The 21,683-nt window shown below is 61.4% G+C and overlaps 2 protein-coding genes across 2 annotated transcripts; one reads left to right on the top strand and one right to left on the bottom strand.

The window, feature by feature from the left end:
• Positions 1-156: 156 nt before the first annotated feature.
• FCSK (fucose kinase) lies at positions 157-7,724 on the top strand. Its single transcript, XM_084533490.1, has 23 exons — positions 157-245; positions 326-480; positions 1,250-1,300; positions 1,397-1,522; positions 1,673-1,745; positions 1,996-2,093; positions 2,258-2,338; positions 2,431-2,550; positions 2,636-2,777; positions 2,962-3,089; positions 3,188-3,289; positions 3,531-3,701; positions 3,775-3,842; positions 4,016-4,386; positions 4,516-4,726; positions 4,812-4,978; positions 5,056-5,283; positions 5,462-5,605; positions 5,678-5,797; positions 5,875-6,062; positions 6,172-6,271; positions 6,789-7,012; positions 7,151-7,724. The coding sequence occupies exons 1-23, from the start codon at positions 164-166 to the stop codon at positions 7,265-7,267; spliced, it is 3,267 nt and encodes a 1,088-aa protein (XP_084389616.1). The 5' UTR covers positions 157-163; the 3' UTR covers positions 7,268-7,724.
• A 140-nt stretch (positions 7,725-7,864) lies between these two features.
• COG4 (component of oligomeric golgi complex 4) lies at positions 7,865-21,589 on the bottom strand. Its single transcript, XM_084533491.1, has 19 exons — positions 21,480-21,589; positions 20,099-20,181; positions 19,809-19,923; positions 18,924-19,098; positions 18,409-18,602; positions 18,158-18,263; positions 16,773-16,930; positions 16,227-16,282; positions 14,453-14,586; positions 13,799-13,917; positions 13,318-13,484; positions 12,555-12,720; positions 11,336-11,398; positions 10,783-10,899; positions 9,528-9,620; positions 9,234-9,317; positions 8,921-9,022; positions 8,722-8,850; positions 7,865-8,483 (listed from the first exon to the last, which is right to left on the bottom strand). The coding sequence occupies exons 1-19, from the start codon at positions 21,567-21,569 to the stop codon at positions 8,349-8,351; spliced, it is 2,286 nt and encodes a 761-aa protein (XP_084389617.1). The 5' UTR covers positions 21,570-21,589; the 3' UTR covers positions 7,865-8,348.
• Positions 21,590-21,683: the final 94 nt, after the last annotated feature.

Here is a 21,683-nt window from a genome sequence, read left to right as displayed (position 1 = left end):
TTAAGCAGCCCCCTCCCCGCGCGGTGCGCGCTGGGAGCTGTAGTCCAGCGCCGGCCTCTCCCCAGCGCTGCGCGGCGGGAGGGCGGGGCCACGGCGGACTACAACTCCCAGCGGGCACCGCGGCGCCGCCTGAGGAAGGGGCTCCTGAGGCGAAGCTGAGGCGATGGCGGCGGCGGCGGAGGGCGGCTGGGCCGCGGTGGTGCTGACCTGCCGGCCAGGCGGCTCCGTGCCGGCCCTGCGGCGAGGCAAGCGGCGGGGCCGGGGCTCCCTCAGCGCCGGGGGGTGGCGGGGAGCCGGCCCTCAGCTCCCCCTGCTCGCCCGGCAGAGCTGGAGCTGAGGCGGCGCCGGGGGGCGCTGGGCCCGGAGCCCCCCCTGGTGGTGGTGCTGGAGGACCCCTGGGCCCGCCTGGGTAGCGGCGGGGCCACCCTCAACGCCCTGCTGGCGGCTGCCGAGAGGCTGAGTGCCAGGGCGGGGGGCACGGTGAGAGGGGGGGGGGGGGGCGTGGGGAGGGGTCTGGGGGGTGGGGGAGGGCCTGGGGGTGAGGGGTGCCCTGGGGGAGAGGGGTAAAGGGGGAGAGAAGGGGGTCCTGGGGGGAGGGGAGGGGTGTGGGGAAGGGCAGGGGGAGAGGGAGGGTCTGAGGGGGTCCTGGGGGGGAGCGGCACGGGAGAGGGGCCTGGGGGGAGGGGGAGGGCCTGGGGGTGAGGGGCCTGGGGGAGGAGGTGGGGGTCCTATGTGGGGAGGGGCAGGGGGAGGGGAAGGGACTGGGAGGGGGGATTTCTGGGGGAAAGGGGCGTAGTGGGGTGTGCTAGGGTGGGGGGGGTCCAAGGTGGGGAGGGGCAGGGGTAGGGCCTAGGGTGGTGATACCGGAGGGGGAGGGTCCCAGGATGGGGCTCTGGGGGGAGGGGGGGGGCAGGGAGAGGGGTACAGGAGCATGGGGTGGGGGGCCCAGGGAATGGGGGGGTCCCAGGTGGGGAGGGGCAGGGGGAGGAGGAGGTACAGGGAGGGGGAAGCTTTGGGGGAGGGAGGTCCCTGGGGAGAGAGGGATGCAGGGGGTGTCCTGGGAGAGGGGAGGGTCGCAGGTGGGGAGGGTAACGGGAGGGGTTCCGAAGGGAGGGGGAGGTCCTGAGGGGGGAGTGCTGGGGGTGGGTATTGGGGAAGGGGGTCCCGGACTGGGGGACGTCCTGAGGTGGGTGTGGGGGGGGGTCCTGGGGGTCCCCGCTGCCGACTGCTCCCTGCTCTGCCCCCCCAGGTGGTGACCTCCGATGTCCTGAGGGATGCCCGGATCCTCGTGCTGCACATGGTGAGGGGTGGGGAATGTAGAGGGGCCCCCCACCCATCCTGGGACCCTCTGACCCCTGGCTGACGGCCCCCTGCTCCATCTCCCCCCCCCCCCCAGGGCCGCGAATTCTCCTTCGATGACTGCGGCCGGGCCTTCACCTGCCTCCCTGCAGAGGACCCCGACGCCCCGGCCGAGGCGCCGGTGTGCAACCTGGACAGCCTGCTGCACACCCTGACGCACCGGGTGCGTGTGGGACGGGCTCACCCCGGCACCAACGTGGGCCTGGGGCACCTTTGGGTGCCGCCAGCGGGGTGACAAGGGTGCTGGGTGCCCCCCATGGGGGTTGAGCCCCCTTCTGAGCCCCCCCTGAGTGCACGGCTCTTCTCTTGGCAGCTCTGCGTGGGCTCCCCGCCCGGCCTGTGGGTGTGCAGCACCGATATGCTCCTCACCGTGCCCTCAGCGCCAGGTGGGTGGGTGCCAGCCCTGCCTCCAGCACCCGCTTGGGCTCGGGGTGGGCTCAGGGTGGCAGCAACGTGGCCGCTTCAGCCTCTGCTGGGCACCCGCTGCTCAGAGCGCACCCATGGGTGGCACCCAGAAGGGCTCGGGGGCGGTTGGTGTGGCCAAGGCCGGGTGCTGGTGCCACAGTGGCTGGTTTTTGGGTGGCTGTGTGGGGCCAGGTGCCACCAGCAGGCACTTCTTCATGTCCCTGTCCCCAGGCATCGACTGGGCTGGCTTCCAGGGCGTCCGAGTGATCGCCGTGCCCGGCAGCCAGGCCTACGCCAGGAACCACGGGGTGTACCTCGCTGACGAGCAGGTTGGTAGCAGTCCTAATGGTATCACTGCCCTGGAACCTCCTTGGTGGGGTGGGGGCTTCCTGTTCCCTTCCCCTGCCCTGTGGGGTCTCTATCCCTTTGTTCCTGCGGGACCTGTGTGGCGTGGGGCGCTCCAAAATCCTTTTTGGGGTTGTCTTTCTCCCAGGGGCTGGTGCACGACATCATCTACAGAGGCACGGAGGCGCAGATCCGGCAGTGTGCAGGGCCCGATGGCAGCGTCCCGCTGGTATGTCACCCGTGTCACCTCCCCTCGTGCCACCTGCCCGCCCCGCTGAGGGACAGGGCTGGCACGGCCTCGGCCCCGCTGTGTCCCCGCAGGTCTGTGGGGTGGTTTTCTTCTCCTCGGACGCCGCCGAGCAGCTCCTGGCCACCCACGTCATCCCTCCCCTGGACGCCTGCACCTACATGGGGCTGGATTCGGGGGCGCCGCCCATCCAGGTGACACCCCGCGGGGACAACGGGGCGCCCGTGGGTGCCGTGCTTGCAGCGGGGCTGTACCCGGGGATGTCCCTTGTGTCCCCAGCTCTCCCTCTTCTTCGACATCGTGCTGAGCATGGCGCGGGGGGTGACGGAGGAGGACTTTGTGAAGGGAGGCAGCGACGCCAGCGCCAGGAGCGCCCGCTCCGTGCTGTGGGCGTCTCTCCGCGCCTTCCCGCTCAGCGTGGGTGAGCGGCGCTGCGTGGGGACGTGGCCTGGACCCCTGGGTGGGGAGAAATTTGGGGTCAGGGCCTGGCACCAGCCCTTTCTCTGGGGAGGAGGGGAGCAGAGAGGGCTGCTGGGGATGCTGGGAGCACCTACTGGCCCCGTGTTTGCGGTTTGTATGCCGACAGCTCTCCTGGCTCCCCGCAGCCTGCATCCCCGATGCGTCCTACGACTACCTGACCGCGTCGGCGAGCGACCACATCCGCAGCCTGACGCTCCTGCCCGGCTCCGCCAGCCACCTCCGCTTCTGCAAGACAGCCCACTCCCAGGCCGACGTAGGTCCTTCCAGCCCCGTTTCTCCCTCGGGCACGTTTTTTGGGGCGTTGCTCCCCGCTGCGTGGCCAGCCCCTGGCGTCCCCGTGTCCCCCTGCAGCAGCCCTGGCTCCTGGAGGACGGCTCCTCGGTCACCAACAGCCTGCTGGAGGGAGCCGTGCGCCTGGCGGCCGGCAGCGCCATCCAGCACTGTCACCTGCAGGTAGGTGGCCGGGGGGACTCGGAGGGGACCCGCTGTGAGTTTTGGGGCGCCCTGCCCCTTCTGGCTGCCTTTTTTGGACCCTAGAGGCATGAATTTCTGCAGTCTGTATCCCCTCAGAGCTTGGTGACCGACCCCAGCCCTGGCTTTTGCTGCCCACTGCATGTTTTCTGGGGTGCCTGTCCCCTTCCAAGGTCGGGGGCTGCTCGGGGGGCTGCTCATGGTCCTGATGCTCCCTCCGCAGGGTCCCCTGGAGATCGGCCCCGGCTGCCTCCTCTCAGGCCTCACGGCGAGCTCCTCCCCAGCCCTGCAGGGCCGCCCCCTGCGCGACGTCGTCCTCCAGGGCCACCACGTCCGGCTGCGGGACCTGTCCTGCCGCGTCTTCACGCTCAGCGGCCGCCTCGACGACTGGCAGGTGAGGGAGGGCGAGGTGGGGCGGGATTCCCTGTGGGGCTGGGGTGTAACCGACCCCTCTGCGTCCCCCCCAGAGCCCTGCTGAAGCTTCCACCTACCTCAACATGCCCTGGGCTGAGTTTTTCCATCGGACGGGCATACGGTGAGTGCCACGTGCTCAGACAGAGCAAGGGACCCGGCTCCCCTGGGCTTCCAGTGCCACCCCGCACCTCTAAGGCCACACCAGGAGGCATCGTGGCCACCTCAACCCCTCCTCCCCACCTGGAAGCTGCCCTCGAGCCTCGGGGCGCTGCTGATGGGCTCTCCCTCATCCAGGGAAGGGGACCTTTGGGACGCCCAGACCCCGCCGAGCAGCCGCTGCCTGCTCAGCGCCCGGCTCTTCCCGGTGCTGCACGCCTCCGAGGCGCTGGGGCTGGAGGACGTGCTGTGGCTGCTGGCCCCAACGGCGGGGCCCGGCGGGCGGCTGGCACGCTGGCGGGCGGCCTGGCGAATGTCCTGGGAGGAGCTGCTGCCCTGCCTGGACAAGGAGGCCGAGCTGGGCGCCCGCCGGGCCCTTTTTTTCCTGCAGGGCCAGCGCAAGGTGCGCCGGGTGCTGCTGGGGCGCCAGGACGGCAGCCTCCTGCCCCTCATCCGCAGCGCCGTCCACGAGGGCTACCACGAGGCCGTGCTGGGCACGCTGGATGAGGGTAAGCGTGTGGCAGCCCCGCTGCAGGAGCCTCTGGGGTGTTCAAGCCGTGCAGATCCCTCTCTTCTGGGGTCAGCTTGTTGCAGAATCGGACTGGGTTGGGGTGACACAACCTCCTTTTGTTTTCCAGTTGCCTCCACGGCCGATGACGCGGGTGTCGCAGCCCGGGCGCTCGCCTGCATCGCCGACGTGCTGGGCTGCCTGGCACAGGGCGAGGGGGGCTTGCGCAGCGGCCCCGCGGCCAACACCCGCTGGGCTTCGGCCTTCAGGCGCCTGGAGAGCGGGGACGTCGCCGGCGGCGTGCGGGAGCTGGCAGCCGAGCGGCAGAAATGGATGAGCGGGTGAGGCGGGGGCTGGCGCGTGGCTGGCATCCCACCCCAGGGGTCAGCAGGCTCGGAGGGGGGCTCAGGGTCGCTTTTTCTGCAGGCCCGACCTGCTGGTGAGGGCGGCCCGGCACTACGAGGGGGCCGAGCAGATCCTCATCCGGCAGGCGGTGATGTCCTCCTGCCGCTTCGTCACCGTGCAGCCGGCGGAGCTGCCGCCCGTGGGGTGCTGGGTGCAGGCCGCGTGCCCGGCCCGCCTCGACCTCTCCGGTGAGCGTTTCCAGCCCGAATGGGGCAGAGGGGATGGGGGGAAAAAAGGAGCTGGGGCTGACGGCGTGCCTCGGCAGGGGGCTGGAGCGACACCCCCCCGATCACCTACGAGCACGGGGGGGCCGTGGTGGACGTGGCGGTGCTGGTGGACGGCTGCCGGCCCATCGGCGCCCGCGTGCGGCGCATCCCCGAGCCAGAGCTGCGCCTCCTCAGCCTCGGCGGCGTGCCACGAGGCGAGGTGGTGGCCGAGCTGGTGTGCCGGGAGCTGGAGGATTTGAGGGATTACTGCCAGCCGCACGCCCCAGGTGAGGTGGCACCCGGCTGCGTGCCCGACTCGGTGTCCTCCTGGTGGCCCCGAGCTGCTGGGAGCGACCCGCTCTGTTCCTACACCTCTTCTTGTCAGGGGTGATGTGGGTGATGGAGCTGGTGGCGCAGCAGGCGCCAGCTTTAATCTCTTCTTTTTTAAATTTTATTTATTTCCAGGGGCCTTGCTGAAAGCTGCCTTCATTTGCACCCAGATCGTGCAGTTCCCCTCGCAGGAACCCCTGCGGGCCCAGCTGATGCGCAGCTTCGGGGGCGGCTTTGAGGTGCACACCTGGTCCAAGCTGCCCCACGGCTCCGGCCTGGGTACGTCCTCAAGGATGGGGGGTGGCATTTGTGTCCCCCCACTCTCTGCCCTGACCCTGCCCCTCCCCGCAGGCACCAGCAGCATCCTGGCGGGCGCGGCGATGGCCTCGCTGTACCGGGCGGCCGGCAAGGCGGCGAGCACCGAGTCCCTCATCCACGCCGTGCTGCACCTGGAGCAGAGGCTGACCACAGGTAGAGGGACCGGGGGGAGCCCCCAGAATTTGGGGTGGGTGCTAGGAGGAGGCTGAGCCCCCCCCTGTGTCCTGCAGGCGGAGGTTGGCAGGACCAGGTGGGCGGGCTGGTGCCTGGCATCAAAATCGGGAGGTCGAAGGCTCGGCTGCCGCTGCGGGTGGAGGTGGAGGAGATCTCAGTGCCCGAGGGCTTCGCCCGCACCCTCAGCGACCACCTGCTGCTGGTGTACACGGGGAAAACTCGCCTGGCTCGCAACCTGCTCCAGGTAACTCTGCTTCCCCTCGGGTTTGGCAGCCTGAACCCTGCCCCGCCGCGAGGCTGCGGGTACGGCGCTGCCTCCCCCGAGCCTCCCCTGAGCCCGGCCTCTCCTGCAGGACGTGGTGAGGAACTGGTACGCCCGGCTGCCCTCCGTCGTGCAGAACGCCCACGCGCTGGTGAGCAACGCCGAGGAGTGTGCCCGGGCCTTGAGGCAAGGTGGGAGCCCCTTCCCTGCGCCGGCCTGGCCCCTTTAAGCAACACAAACGCCCCCAGGAGCGTCCCTGCTGGCTTGGGGGGCACACGCTAGGGTGGTGCGGGCTCTGGGAGCTGCAGCAACCTCACGTCCTCACCCCCGTGTCACAGGCAGTGCCCTGAAACTTCAGCTAAGACGTGGAGGAAGCAGGGCTAGAAGTGTCCCTGCGGGGCGTGTGGTGTCTGGTTGGTTTTCCTGAGTCATCTGCTGGGCCTGGGGGCAGGCCTGGCCTTGAGGTGGATTTATTTGGTGGTTGGCTGTTGGGCTGCAGCAGAAGGGAAGCGGGAGCGTGAAAATCAGTAAATTCTCCCCTGGGGAGGGTTAAAAATGAACTGTGCTGGGGTGCCCTGCTCTGGAGGCAGAGAGATGGCAGAACTCAGCTCACTGGGGGCAGGGCCAGGTTTCCGCCTACCCCAGAAGGAGAAAAACTGCCCAATTTGGGATTTTTTGGGCTGTATTTTCATGAGCTTCCTCCCACAGGTGACCTGGAGCTCCTGGGCACGTGCCTGGAGCGCTACTGGCAGCAGAAGAAGCGCATGGCCCCCGGCTGCGAGCCGCTGGCCGTGGGGCGCATGATGGGCGCCCTCCGGCCCTACGTCCACGGGCAGTGCTTGGCTGGCGCTGGCGGCGGCGGCTTCCTCTACGTCCTCACCAAAGCCCGGCGGCAGAAGGAGGCTCTGCACCAAATTCTGGCTAAAACTGAGGTAAAAAAAAAAGACTTCCCGGCCCCAAAGTGCTAGAGGGGGTTGCTGCAGAGCTCAGCAGCGCGGGTGGGTTGCTGATGGGGGTGAGCCCCTTGTGTTAGCTCTCCTCCAGCCCCTTTTGCTCTTTTTTTTTGGCAGGGGCTGGGTAATTTCAGCATCCACAGCATCGAAGTGGACACGGGGGGCATCTCGGTGGAGGTTTTGGGATGCGAGCTGGACGCCAGCGCTCCTCCAGGAGAGGACGGGGCTGTGTGAGGGCCTCGGCTCTGCCCTGCTCATCACGGACACGCGGGGCTGAGGAGCCAGGAACGTTCCCCTCGGGGCCGTCCCCTCCCCACGGGGCTGACAGAGCCAGCAGTGCCCCAGGGCACCCTGCGTGGGAGCAGCACGGACCCCAGGCTCCTCAGCAGGACTCCCGGGGGCTCCCTGGGTTCGACGTGGCCTTTTTGTGCTGCTGCTGGGCCTGAAAACCCCCCAGGCTCGCGGAGCTGCGCTGAGCCGAGCGGGCAGAAGCTGGGGGCACAGCTGGGGTTGGGGATTTGCCCCTGCTTTTAGCAGTCGCTGAAGGAAACCTCCAGCAGGAGGAAGGTGAGTGTTCCTGCCCGGCCCCCCAGCCCTGGGTGTGGAATCACGTCCCCCTCCCCAGCCCAGAGGTTATTGCTGCAGTTCCTGATCCCTGCAGGCTCTTTTGAATAAAAAAATCTCATTCCTAGATTGTGCTCGGTCTCCTCTGTCCCTCCCCAGCCTCTCCCTGAGCTAGCAAAGACCCAGGGCAGGGGAGATGGAACAGCAACCGGCTCAGCTCAGGGCTCCAGCCCCCTCCAGGCACACACACACAGATCTCAAGCTCGCTGCTCAGCCAGGCGAGGTTTATTTTCCCAGCCCTGCTTCCTACAGCGGATTTTCCTTGGAAAGTTCATGGTTTTCCAAGCGCCCTCCCCCCAGGAAGTCTTCCCTTTCCCCCAGGGAGAGCAGCCCCACACCCAGGGGAGCAGGGAGCAGGGCAGCACAGGAGGCAGGGGCGCAGCTCAGCGGTGCTCTGACAGCCCCCAGGTTTCTCCAGCCTCCTGTGGCCTCCTGGGGGACGGAGAGCCGTGTGCTAGCACCAGCCTGGCCCTAAAAACTTGCCCGTTTAGCGTTAGCTGCTCTCAACATGAGAGATTTCCTCTGCTGCCCTCTTAATGCTCCTGCAAAAGGACAGGGGCGCTCTGTCCCGTGCCCCGAAGAGCCTCTTGCTCTGAGGAAAGGGAGCAGAAGGGCAGCCACCACCCCAAAACCTCACAGAAATAAGAGGACGGGGGCTGGCTCCAGGGCTTTGTGCTGAGGCCGGGCGCAGCTACAGGCGCAGGCGCTTGATGTCCTCGTCACGGAAATCCTTGCGGAGCCCCAGCACCCGCCGCACCTCCGCAGGGGTCAGGCGCCAGGTGAGGGGGCCTGAGTTGGGGCCCCAATAATCCAGGATCTCCGTCACCTGCAGGGAAAAAGGGGAGAGAGCTGCAGGAACCAAACTCCAGCTGGGGCCGTACCGGGAGGGGCAGGATTTCCTGCCATCACCCCCCCGCAGGCAAACACCCATCAAATTTTGGGGTGAGTTTCCCAGTTTTTCTCCTCCCTACACATGTGACCACGCCTGGCTGAGCCCAGGACACCACACGGAGCCCAGCTGGGGCTGCTGCAACCCCAAAAAAACCACCGTCAGCGCAGCTCACCCGCTCCAGGTTGAGGATGGTGGCGATCTGGGAGAGGCGGGCGAACTTGTCGCGGATGGTCCAGGTGGTGACGGTGGTGAGATAGGCAATGAGGGACCGCAGCTCCTTGTCGAACTGCAGGCCGCCCAGCTGCGGGGAGAGCTCTGTTAGCACGGCCTGGACAGCGCCGAGATGTTCCCCAGTGCAGCGTTTTGCTTACCCTGTTGAAGCTGGATTTGAGGAGCACTTTCTCCAGCTCGGTGGCTATCAGGCTGGTCATGAGGCCGGTAAGGTTATCGTAAATCACGGGGGACAGGCCAGCCTAGGAGCAGAAAGAAAAAAGAACAGTTCTAGGAGAGCTCTCACACCAAGAACATCATTTCCACACTCCGCGAGCGGACAGCGCTGGCAGAAGCGATCCAGGTACGAGGGGGGGCTCAAGAACTCTGCAATCAAGTGCAGGGGAAGAGCTGGGAGACGCCTGGTGGAAGGCTGGCAGGCTGCTGGATCCCCCCCACACCCTTTTTCCTCACCTTAAACTCTGTCATCTGCTGCTCCAGGTGGACGATGAACTGCTGGACCCAGGGATCGTTGGCTTCGTACTCGCTGAACTCCTCCTGCCAGCGGGATACAAGAAGGGCTGTTTGTTTGGGGGACCTGCTGTGAACACGGGGCTTCTTCTTGAGCTCCTGTCAAGCCAGCTGCCCCTTTCCAGGCTGGGCTGGTGAGCAAAGTCTGGGTATTTCACCGTTTCTCCGTGCTGAGGAACAGCAGAAAGCCGACGGAGAGCACAGGAGGGAGCTGGAAGCGGAGGGGCTGAGCCTTACCTCCTCGATGCTGTGGGAGATGGAGAGGAAGAGGTTGATCCAGGGCTTCACCTGGGGCTTGATGGCCGTGTTGTTCAGGTCGCTGACGCCTTCCTGAGGGGGGCGAGAAGAGGACAGGAGGGAACTGAGCACAGGCAACGTCCAACAACACCCAACCTCTGCGGCCAGGCTGCCTCCATCCTCAGCACGAGCTGGGAAAACCGACCCGCAGACTTCCACAGGAAAATGAACCCAAAATCCTGGAGCTGGAGCCAGATCCCACGCTCTTCCAGCACTGCGTGGCTCCGAGGACACCACGGTGACAAGAAAAGGAAGGACATTGGCCCTGAGGCTGCATGGGGCTGAGCTGCAGCCTCCCACCCCCAGCACGGCGGGACAAGCTGAAAGGAGGCTACAAGCTGCGAGCAGAGGTAGTGCCCCGAATTAATCGCAGCCCCAGCACGCGCCCTCTCCCCCGAGCAGCAGGCTGTCAGCCAAGGCTGTTCACTCCGCTCCACTGCTCGAGAGCTCTCTGCAAGCCCTCTCCTCCCAGCCACCCCATTTAGCTCAGCACGACGTCGAGAAAGCTCACCCAGCACGAAGCTATTCGGGTACCAACGCTGCCTGGCATCTGATGAGAGTTTTTAACTCAAATTGGCATTTCTGAGCAGGCCCTGCTGGCAATTGCCCTTTTCCAAGGCAAATTGCGTGTGCGCGTGACTCAGGCAGCGCAGCAGCTCGCTGCTCAGCCTCCTGAGTGCTTTGCAGACAGTTTTAATGCTGCACTAAAGCCAGACGGGAGAGTTTTACTCCTTATCAGTAAGCTGTTTGATTCCAGTGCTGACCACAGGCCTTGTGAAGGTTCCCTGATAATCTTCCTGTGATCTTCTCTACCAGCAGCCCTTCTTCCCTCTGCCCCATGGGGCTCGGGACAGGCTGACAACACGCTGGGCCACAAGGAGAACGGAGGAGCCACCAGTATTTCTCCTCTTGAACATGCTGTACCAACCAACCACAGCTCTGTGCTGAGCGAAGACAAAGGGAACGACGTTCCTCCTGCCTCTGCAGCTGCTTCCAGCATTTCTCACCCGGCTGCCAGCTGGTGCAGCTGTGCACATGGGCTGGATCCGTTTGAGTGCCTCAAAATGGATCGCTTGGTTCCATCTGCACCCCTCAGCCGGCACGCCAGGAGCCAGACGCGGCCTCGATGCGGGCCACCAGGCGTGGGCTGCCTCCCCCCTCCCCGAATTGGCCGGCAGCAGCGCCCTGCACTCACCTGCAGCAGGTCCCGGAATTTGTTGGAGACCGCAGCCATGTCGGAGAGGCAGCTCTCGATCTTGGCCTGTGCCTGTTCGCCCCCGAAGCCTTGGCTGAGCAGCTTGGCGCAGTCGCTCTGCGGGAAGAGACCCCCGGGCAGGTTGCTCGTGAATCCCCTGGGCTCCCTCTGCCCCTCCACCGCCCAGCCCTGGCAGCAGGCTTGAAATTCAGGACAGCCACCAAGCCCATGGCAAAGGCAGGAGCTGCTGGGGACAGAGCAGCAAGAAAGGAAGCCCCGGGCTACCTGAGGCAGCACCAGAGAACCACAATAAAATGGTTTTATTGCACTGAGTCCCAGCTTGGTCCACACAGAGGAACTGGTATTTCCAGCCAGGCTGAGCTACACCACTGAGGTATCAGCCAGGGATTGCTCTGCCAGCTCAAAATTGCTTTCCTACGGCTGGAGGGCGAAGATAGCAGGAGTTTGAGCAAAGCAAAGTCCAGATAGTTTATTTTACCCCACCCCACGGGAGTCTGATTAGAGAGAAAACAGCAAACAATCGAGACCGCACCTCCAAAGTTTTCTTCAGGGTCATGATGTTTTCGCTGCAGACCTCCACGTTGTTTAAGGTCACCTGGGGAGGGAAAAGAAAGGCAAGGAGAAACCACTGGAATTTCCCATCTCTTGCTCCGTGCCCTGCTCACAGCTACAGGCTGAAATGGAAATATTGGAGGGGGCAGAGGTGCTGCGGTGTGATCAGATCGCTGCGTGAAGCGGAACCACGCTGAGCCTGCAGCTGGTGCAGGCTGAGGTGGTTCAGTCCCCTGCTCTGCAACATCGTGGACAGCAAAGCCCAAGCTGGTGGAAGAGGGGGGTGTACCCCCAAAATCTCTGCTCCTTTCTGTGACAGCGTCATGAAGAACAACAGTTCAGGAGCAGCTGGAGGTGATGATTGAGATGAAGCAGGGCAGGCATTCGTGTGCAGGCAGGAGGAAGCAGCACCCCTCCTGCCAGCTGAGTATCTGCTCCTCCCCGAACAGGCTGTTCTCTACCTGCTGGAGCCGAACTGTCAGAACAAGGCTGGGCTTTGTGCAGCCGGGGGAACGAGGCGAGCTGACAGGTGAAGGATGAATTCCAAAGGGAGAACTGACGCTTCCAAGTGCTTTGCATCACGAAACCCGTAACCGGGTTTAATGAAACGAAAGCAGTCCCTCCTGCTCCCTCCTCTCCTCGTACAGTGGGAGGCCCAGGGAATCTGTGCAGCAGGCTCACAGCAGCTCATGGCTGAGCCAGCTCCTCTGCAGCGCTCCCAGGGGCTCTGGCTGAAAGCAGGGAGCAGACCCAGGCAGAGATCCCCTCCCAGCGGGGTCTTGTCCCCAGTGCAAGGCCTGTGCAGCTCCCTCCTGAGGCAAGGACACGCTGTGCTGCACAGCACAGGAGCATCAGCCCTCCAAAAGCTCTCTGGGAATTTGTAACGCTCACTGCTGTGCTCTGGCCAGCTCGAGCACAAAGTAGTGGTGCTGCTGGTAGAAGGCAAGAGGAGGATCCTGCGTGCCAAGGGGAGCAGACAACCCTGCTCTAATGGAAAATTTCCCATCTGGTAAGCGAGGATGGAGGAGTGCTGAGCGTGGGACAGGAAATTCTCTCATCTAGGGGAAGGTGCAGCTGCCTGAAACAGGTTTTCAGGTTCTCTGACTGTGACAGCTGCACCGATCCCATTCCCGTGAGTTTCCCCATCGCCCTTCCCCTTACCCCAACTCTTCTTTTACCAGGACAGCTTCCAAACCCACCAGAAAGGACTGCTTGGCCTCGTCGGTGCTCTCGATGCCTTTGGTATCGAACTTGCCCTGCTGCAGGCTGCTGTGCATGATGTTCACGGCGCTGGTCACCCCTCTCTGGAAGTCCTGGAAGGTGGTGGCCGGGAAGCCCTGCTTCAGCTTGTTGTACAGAACCTCCCTGCGGGGCAAGCGGGACACACGGGGCTTAGAGCAAGCACTGCAAGAAGCAACAGAGCTGTGCTGGGCTGAGGCGCAGCCTGGAAAAGGGAAGGGGAATTTCAGAGGGACAAAGGATGGCAGGTATCTCCTGCCATCATCATCTGAAAGACACCAGGCTGAGGTTAAAAAATAATTTAAAAAATATATTTCCTCAAATCCTGCCAGCAATCTGTTGCTTCAGTCAGTTCTCCGCTCCCACACCGGGATGAGAAACAGCAGCAGGCCAATTTCTGCAGGCTCACCCCAAAGCCCACTGGGCAATCGTTCAAGTGTCAGCCAAGCAGGCCCACGGGCAACCCAGAGAATGCCTGGGAGTGACCACGGTGCCATCAGATTCCTTTTTCTCTTCCGTGGCTGCCTGTCCTACAGGTGAGCACTGCTGCTGGGAGGAAAGCACGCCCAGCACTGCTTCCTACCAGCGCCTTCCAGAGATGACAAAGCAGAGGGACAAAGGCAGAGAGCACAGAAGACCATCTGACAGCACATTTTGTGCAGGACACGAGGAGAAGGGAGGTTACAAAGGGAGGTTACAACGAACCTGGTGTCTTTTCCTCACCTGAAGTCGGACTCCAGCTCGGTGGTGGAGTGGTTGATCATGGCACAGAGGCAGTCTATGCTGGAGCTGGACAGAGCCCGCCCGATGCACTTCTTCACGATGTAAAACACGTCGTCCACCATGCTGGAGGTGAGCTGCCCCTTCTCGTAGCTGTCCATGGCCACAGCCTGCAGAGAGAGCAGCCTCAGCGCCCTGAGCTCAGCGAGGGAAGAGAGGAGCCCTCTCGGAGTGAGACCGAGCTGTGGAGTGCCACCTGCTATCGCTCATCCTGCTGTTCAGCAGCCCCAGGCCTGGAAGATCTGATCTCCAGAATGGGATCTCTCAGGAAAGACCTCTTGTTTTCCAAGGCCAGGGGCCCTGGCAGACCTTCCCAACAACCACCACAGCTCTGCTGCGTGCCCATTGCCCTCCCTGGGGACTCCTGGAGGTGTGCTCCGTGCCCGCAGCCCACAGGCTACTGCGAACACCCTCTGAGCCTTACCTTGTTGACTGTCTCCCTCATGAAGTACTGCTCCATGGTGATGTAGTAGCCGATGAGCTCCTGCATGGTGCAGCTCAGCAGGCAGTTGTTGAGCAGCTTGTCCAGCTGCTTCTGATGCTCTGCAAAACACCGAGGGAACTGTCAGCTGGACCAAGGGCTGCAGTCAGAGGGAAACTCTGCAGTCACTCCTAAGGCTGGTTCCCTGTTAGAGGGAATAACTCGATGATATTGGACTCAAACATCAACCAGGGAATGCCTCCTGCCCTGGTGATGCCAACTGCTGGTCACGATCTTCTCAGAGAGCTTCCCTTCAACTTGCCCTCCTCCGTGGTCATACAGTGCCTGGGTGCTGCCACCTGGTGCAGCAGCCAGATATTTTTTTCCTGGCAGAGCTGCAGCAGCCTGTGTGACTTAACCAACTTCCCTCACTAAGATGTACCAGAGTCTGAAAAGCCCCCGTGCAGAGGACGGTTACGGTAGGGCTTTGTCAGGAAGCTCGCTGCTGGAAACAGCTTTGGGGAGGCCAGGCTCCGTGGTCCTCTTCCACGGAGCACTCCCTGGGTGCCCCTGCAGCTGTGCCACGCTGCCCTGACCCCAACCTGCTACAGCTCCACGAGGAGCAGAGCCCACGGGCGTCGGTGCTGCCGGCGTTACCTTGCTTCACCTCCTCGGGGGCCATGGAGTCTCCCACCTCAAAGTCCGCCGTTATTCGTCTCTTGATGAACCTCAAGTAGAGCTCGCTGCGGGCGTTCATCAGGGTGACCTCTGTCAGAATGGGGTCGAGTTCCCTGCAAGGGGGCACAGCGAGAGTCAAGGCAGCAAGACATCGAAAGCAGGGACACCCACTTGCCCTGTGAAGTGTTCTCTGTTTTGCTCCGAGACCAATGCTGCCCGTTTCCACCTGTGCTGTCAGGCAGCAAAGCTCAGCAGAGTAACTGTTATGTGCAAGCAACACCAGTCCTGCTTGGAAGGATATTTGGGGAGCTTGTTTACGTGGAGAGCTGCTCCCAGCCTTGACAGCTCGCCACCGTGCACTGAATTAAACGGGTCAAGTTGTGCTGGGAAGCAGCCGAGTGCCACCGGGATGGATTGGCTCAGCAGCTCGCCTGTCAGGCACCCGGTGGCAAACCAGGCCAGCAGCAGCTGCTTTACAGCAGGTTCCTGCAGCAGCAGCAGCAATTCCCTGCTCTGTGCCCAGCCACGAGACTCGCATCTTTAAGGCAGACTTTAAAGCACCAAGCACACAGCTCGGACCTCAGATGTGGGGGAAGTCACCCAAAAAAAATCCTACAGGCATATTCCTGGAAGATCTTCCTGAGTAAGAGATGCCAGCCCACCTGGGGTTTATTTCCCATTTTATTTTCATGATCAACGGGCCAGCTGCCATCTCAGGGATTTGCCTTTTAAGGGACCTACCGTCTATGATAATCATCATAGAGTATGATGATAAAATCACTGCAGGAAGGTGAGCCTGACTGAACCTCAAAATCAGCCCTGTGTGGAGCGGGAGGTCAGACCAGAGCCCTCCAGCCGGATTTGTGTTATTTTCTGGAAATGAGGCAGGAGCAGTTTAAGCTCAGCAGCCCGGGAGCTGTGGAGCTGCAGAAGCACGTGACAAGGCAGAACACAGCGCTCAGATCCGAGGGGACCACGGAAGGAAAAGTGTCAGCTCAGCTTTTCCATCAGCCAGCACAAAGCATTTACACACTGCTCACAGCCTCCCAAACGGGATGAGGAGCTGTTACCTTTGTTCTGTGGATGGAAAAGCAAAAGCTCAGAAAGCCTTGGAGGCATCCCCAGTTACTCAGAGCAAAGAGTAAGCGGATCACCACGTTACCAGTGACTAACTGGTGGGGTAGGTCCACAGACACCTTGTTTGAGGAACACAGGCTGGCTTTCAAGGCGTGTTCAGAAGTCACACGATGCCAGATGGGCTGAGGGCACCTTCAGATGGCTTTACTAAGGGCTATGCAAATACTCAGGACAAATAGAAAAGAAGGGAGACTGAGGGTGCTCGAGTTCATTACCAAGACGCCGGTGTCACAGCGTCACCACAGCAGCAGTACAGATTGAAAGGACCCAAAAATTTATTCCTAATTATGCCACAAATTATCTGCCCGGAGAGCTGCTCCAGTTCACGGGCTCCAAGGACTGCACTCTGCCCATCAACAAGTGGTGGAAGAGCCAAATAAAGCCTCAGTGCTTTGAGTACGGTGATATTCCCTGCCCTCCAGCAACGTTCAAGGCTGAGACCCTAAATAAGGAATCAGCAAAATAAAGCACCACCACGGAAGGTGCCTTTATTGAAGGGCAGTGAAGGGTACCTAGCACACGGACGCTAAGCTTCAGTAGCCACAAAGCCTCGGGAAGATGGGAAGAGTTCTCTAAATGAGTGAAAATTTGCGAGCAGAAGGAGGTTTTGTTTTACCTTGGTTCAATCTTCTCCGCAGAACTCCTCATCATGCTGTTCTGAACTTGCTGGAACTGCAAGTGCAAAATGGGAGTCATCGCAGCGTTTGCTGCTGACCTGACGCTAACAGCCCCTTCTCGTGCGGTGGCCCAGGGAGGATGACACTCTGGGAACTGCATCTGGGAACTACCTCCAGGACAGAGCTGAGCCTGCCAGGGAGGGCTGTGGGATGGGAACACCAACGGAGGCACCGAGGGACGTGACTGTGAGATGTTACAGCAGTCCTGCCTCGAGCAGGAGCAAGGCAGGGGGCAGGGTGTGCTGAGAGCACCCCACAGACCCTCATGGACGTAAATCTGTGCCCAAGGTCTGCTTATCATGCTCACAGCAACTCCTCTGCAACAGAAATGACAGCTACAGGCTGGAGCACCTCAACCATCAGCACAAGGATGGAGTAAGGCAAGGTTTCTCCCCAAACACGAGGTCAAACTTCCCCCCTAGGGCAGGCAGGGCCCCGCAGAGGGGCTCAGGCGGCTGCGTGGGGCAGGATCACCCCCCTCTTACCTGCCTGTGGTAGTCCCTCTCCTTGACAAACTTCTCCACCACCTTCTCCACCTGCTGGTCACATTCTCCTTGCAGGTGCTTGATGAGGGTGTAGAGCCTCCCCGGCCCGTAGTAGGTCTCCACGATGGGCTGGTGGGTCTCCACAACGCGAGCGATCCCTGCGGGAGGAGAGATGGTGACCGAGTGGGCTCAGCTCTCCCAGGAGCCAGGGGCAGCCTCGTTAGGAGCTCTCCTTCAGCCTGGACCCAGAGCAGAGCTGTACAGGTCCTCAGCCAGGGCCTGGATGAACAGGTCACACTGTCCAGCCGCTCTCCAGTGGCTTTGTGTCATCACCACCCCTTCTCCCACAGCACTTTCCCTCTGCATGCGCTGCCTTCTGGCTTCCCTCCTCCTTCCTGCAAGGCTGTGGTGCTCATCTCCTGGGGTGGAAGCCACCTCTGAAGAGCTCCTGCCATGGGATGTGGGCAGCTGCATCCCACCCAGCAAGACGCAAGGTGGGGAAGGGTGAGGCTTTCACAGCAGGGTGCTGCCCGGGCTGAACCTGGCGGGGCACGCAGCTGCCAGCCACATCCAGCACTGACCAAATTATAAAACATCACTGCTAGGAAAATCAGCACAAGGAAAGTTCTGCTCCTCTCCGTCATGCACTAGTGAGGGCAGGACCTGCTCAGAGACAAAGATCCTCTCCAAGGAAGCCTCTCTCCAAGACGGCTTCCTTCTCACAAACCCTCTGCCTCAACACTTAGTGCCTCTCCCCCTCTTCTGGCTCTCCTGCCAGGAAAGCCCCGTTGGCTTTGAGGACCTTCAAGAGCAGCACGGTGCCAGGCTGGCAGTGACTTGGCAGTGCCACAGCCTGGAACTGCAGCAGGCACAACAGAGGAGGAGGGTTAATCACCACGGGATCTCAATTACTGCCTTGGCGACGCTCCCACACAGCATTTGTATTCCCCCCTCCTCCTTTCCCTCTCCATTTCCAAGCTGCCACGTCCCTCCTCGAAGAGCCAGGCCTGGGGCCATCAACAGCTGCTCAGCTTTTAGGGATCTGATTTGTTTGTCTGGGAGCTGCAGGCCTGAAAACCCTGCGGGGAATACCCACGCGTCTTGAGGATGCAGGGAACAAGAAGAGCGATTCCTGGAGGAAGCCAAAAAATTCCTCTGCAAACCCACTTTGTGCCTACACGCGCTGTGGGTAGGACAGATTGCTTGGTTTAATGCCCTCTCCTGGCTGGGAAAACATCTGTCTGTGTCCCCATCCCTCCAGCGTGACCTTCCCATGGCTCAGAGGGTGTTTTATGCTCCCCTGGAACTAAAACTGAAGTGTTTGAATTAATGGATCCCATCACGGACTGCTTCCAATCCAGCTGCACAAAGAGGGAGGAGATTACCTTCGAAGAGGAGCGTCAGGGTGTCTGCAAAGATGACAGCAGCCCGACGGTCGCTCATGTCTGTCCCCATCACCAGCTGCAGGTTCTCCTCTGCTTTTTTGGCCACCTGTGTGACAGCAGGGACAGGCAGAGAGCTCAGCTGAAGGCCAGCGATGGCTTCAAAGACAAACAAGCCACAGCCAAGGCTGGATTTTGCTCTCCCCAGGAGACGATCAGGTCTCTGCGTGTTTCGCAGCCCCAGAAGCCCTCACCTGCTTGCAGAGGTACTCGGAGAACTTGCTGAGCCCCTCCTCGTGTAAGCCCAGCAGGGGAAAGATCTTGAAGAAGCGCTCCACCTGGGGCAGGTCTCCCTGCTTCATCGCCGTGTCGAACTTCTCGGTGACAATCGCCTTCAGGCGCTGCTCCGACTCCTGCAGGAGCTTCAGGTTGGCATCGATTATGCCCCCTGCTCGAAGAAGGGCAGAGCTAACAGCACGTTGCTCTCACACAGGGGACGTGACCCAAACAAGTAGGATGGTTCTGCAGGGACCACCCAGCCCGTTCCTTGCTGCCCAGCTGCTTTGCCTGGTATCACACCGCAGCCATCACATTCCTCCCTCTCTTCTTTTGTCCTTCGTATTTTTTCACCCAGCTGCCATCAGAAATGCAACTAAAACCTGGTGCTAGGGATTCTCCTTCAATTAATCCTCTACGTGACCTTTGGATGTCCTGCTTTGCCCGCTGAGCTGAGGCACCCCCCACCAAACCCCCCTGGTGCAGCCCTCACCTTCCTTGCCCTGGCGACTGAGCTCGATGACGGATTTGTCCAGGGACAGGTAGCGGTGGATGTGAGCTGCTGCCTGCTCGTAATCTTCGCCCCGCAGGGCCGTCTGCACGCCGTCCATGCAGAACTTCAGGTCCAGGATGTCGTCGGCTCGCTGGATGGCCTGGTAGAGGCGGTTCTGAAAGAAAGGGAAAAGCAGTGGGGCCTCCTGCTGGGAAGGAGAAGTGGGAAGAGAGGATGGAGAGGGCAACACGAGGGGAAAAAGATGGAAGAAACGGATCGAAGCCATGCTTCTCTGCACAGTAAGCAGCTAATGAAGCGGGATCTCCAGAATAAATGAAGTTTAAGGTTGTAAAGAATGAAAGGTGGAAGCCCAATGAGTCTGAAATGGCAGCACGTGTCCGTCAGCGCTCAGGCTGAACTCACAGACCGTGCTCCAGCCGAAATGGCAGAGCCCAGAGGCAGAGCCACGCTCTGTTGTGATTATGATGATTTGATTTTGACATGTTTTGATCTGAGCAGCTGGAACCTAACCCCTCTGAGCCCATCCCCGTGCAAAGAAGAGGACAGCCAGGGTATCAAGGGACAACGACCATCCCCAGCAAGGCAACAGCTAACAGAGGGCTGACACAGACCAACCTCAGCTTCCTTGCCATGAAACCCCAAGGACAGGCTGGACAGCCAGCTGCCAGGTGGAAAATCCTCCAAGTTATTTACTCCCCACACGGAAATCCTACAGTTTATTTGCTCTCATTCCCTCCAACACCCAGAAGCCACCGCCCAGCAGCACCGAGGCCGTTCCCAGCACCCCCATTTTCCCATTTCCCCGTTTATTTTCCAGGCACGCAGCCTGAGGAGGCCGAGCCCCAAACCCTGTGGTGCACCCACCTTGGCCAGGTCGAGCTGCCGGACCTTGCTGCTGACGTTCTCGGCCAGGCTGCAGGTGAAGGCGATCATCCCCGCCAGCTGCTGGGCGTCCCCCTCGATGAGCTGCAGGTTGGGGCTGCGCAGAAAACACACCAAACTGTTAAAAACCTGGCTTCCTCCCCCAAACCCAGCCCCGATCTTTTATTTCGGGAGCCAAGCACGCAGTCAGACAGCCCTGGAAGGGGCTGTGGGGGTGGATGAACGCCCCTGTCCCCTCCTGGTGAGGAAGAGGAAGGCGGCGTGGCACTGACCCCATGCGCTGTAGGGCTACCATCTTGTTCTCCACCACGCTCTGCTGCTCCACCAGCGCCTCCAGCTCCTGCTGCACGGCTTGCTGCGGGGCGAGGGGCAGGGGCTCAGCACCAGAGGCGAGGTTTTAGCGCCTCCTCGAGCTCAGGTGTCCGTGAACCCACTCCTAAGCTCTCGTTTTAACCCCACAATATGATTTTTTTTTTTAATTATTTTTTTTTTTGTCACCAGCACCCCCAGCCATGGTGGCTGCACCTGCACTGAGCGACCCTCCCCGCCCATTCCTCTTTCCCTCCCTCTCCCCTTCATTTTTTCCCTTCCTCCTTCCTTCCCCCTCTCCCTCCCTTCCTCTCTCCCTTTTTTCCCTCCCTCTCCCTCCCTCCCTTCTTCTCTTCCTACTTCCTTGATCCCTCCCTCTCTCCTCCTTTTATTTCCTTTGCCTCCTTCCCTCCCTCCTCTTCCTCTCCCCCTTATTTCCTCCTTTCTTCTTTCTCTCCTTCCTTCCCTTTTCCTCTTTCCTCTCACCTTCTCTGCCTTTCCCGTTTTACCTCCTTCTCTGCCTCCTTCCTTACCTTCCCCTCTCCCTTTTTCCCTCCCCTCTCCTTCCCTCCCTCCCTTCTTTCTTTCCTCCTTCATTTCCTTCCTTCTCCTCCTTTCTCCTTTGTTTCCCCTTCCTTCCCTATCCCTCCTTCCTCTCCCCTTCCTTCCCTCTTTCCCTTCTCCCCTTCCTCTCCTTACCTCCTTCCTTCTCTTCTCCTTTCCTTCCCCCTCCTTTCCTTCTCCTTCCCTCTCTTTTCCTCCCTCCTTGTCTCCCTCTCTCCTTCCTTTCATCCCTTCCTCCCCATCCCTCTCTCCTTCCTCTCCCCTTTTATCCTCCTCTCCTCTCCCCCTCCTTTCTTCCCTTCCTCTCTCCTTTTTTTCCCTCCCCTCTCCTTCCCTGCCTTGTTTCCTTCTTCCCTCCTTCTCTTCCTCTCCCTTCCCCCTTGTTTCCTCCTTTCTTCCTTCCCTCCCTCCTTCCCTCTCCCCTTCCTCTCCTTTCCTCCTCATTCCCTCTCCTTCCTTTCATCCCTCTCTCCTTCCTCCCCTTATTTCCTCCTCCCCTCCTTCTTTTCCCTCTCTCCTTCCCTCCCTCTCCTTTCTTCCTCCCTTTTTTCCTTCATTTCCTTCCTCTCCTTCCCTCTCCTCTCTCCCTTCCTCCCTTATTTCCTCCTTTCTTCCTTCTCCCCCTCCTTCCCTATCCCTCCTCCCTCTCCCCTTCCCTCTCCCCTTCCTCTCCTTTCCTTCTCCCTCCTTTCCTCCTCATTCCCTCCCTCTCCCCTTTCCTCCCTCCTTGTCTCCCTCTCCCCTTCCTCCCCTTCCCCTCCCTCTCCCTCCTTTCCCCACCTCCTCCCTGCAGAGCTCCCCGTACGCCTCCTGCAGCTCCCCGAGCCCCGTCATCGCCCTCAGCCGCTCCATGCCCCCCCCCGCCGCCATCTTGGCCCCGGCCCCTCCTCCCCTCCCGCCCCCGTCCGCGGGGCTGCCCGCGCTGCCTGCCCGCCCTCCGCCGCCCCTCTCCGCCCACCGGCCCCGCGCCCGCCTCCCTCCCGG

This window comes from Aythya ferina, assembly GCF_964211825.1.
Source record: "Aythya ferina genome assembly, chromosome: 12".
NCBI classification, from domain to species: Eukaryota; Metazoa; Chordata; class Aves; order Anseriformes; family Anatidae; genus Aythya; species Aythya ferina.
Note: the sequence above shows the minus strand (reverse complement) of the source record. Positions and strands in the feature narration are given on the sequence as shown.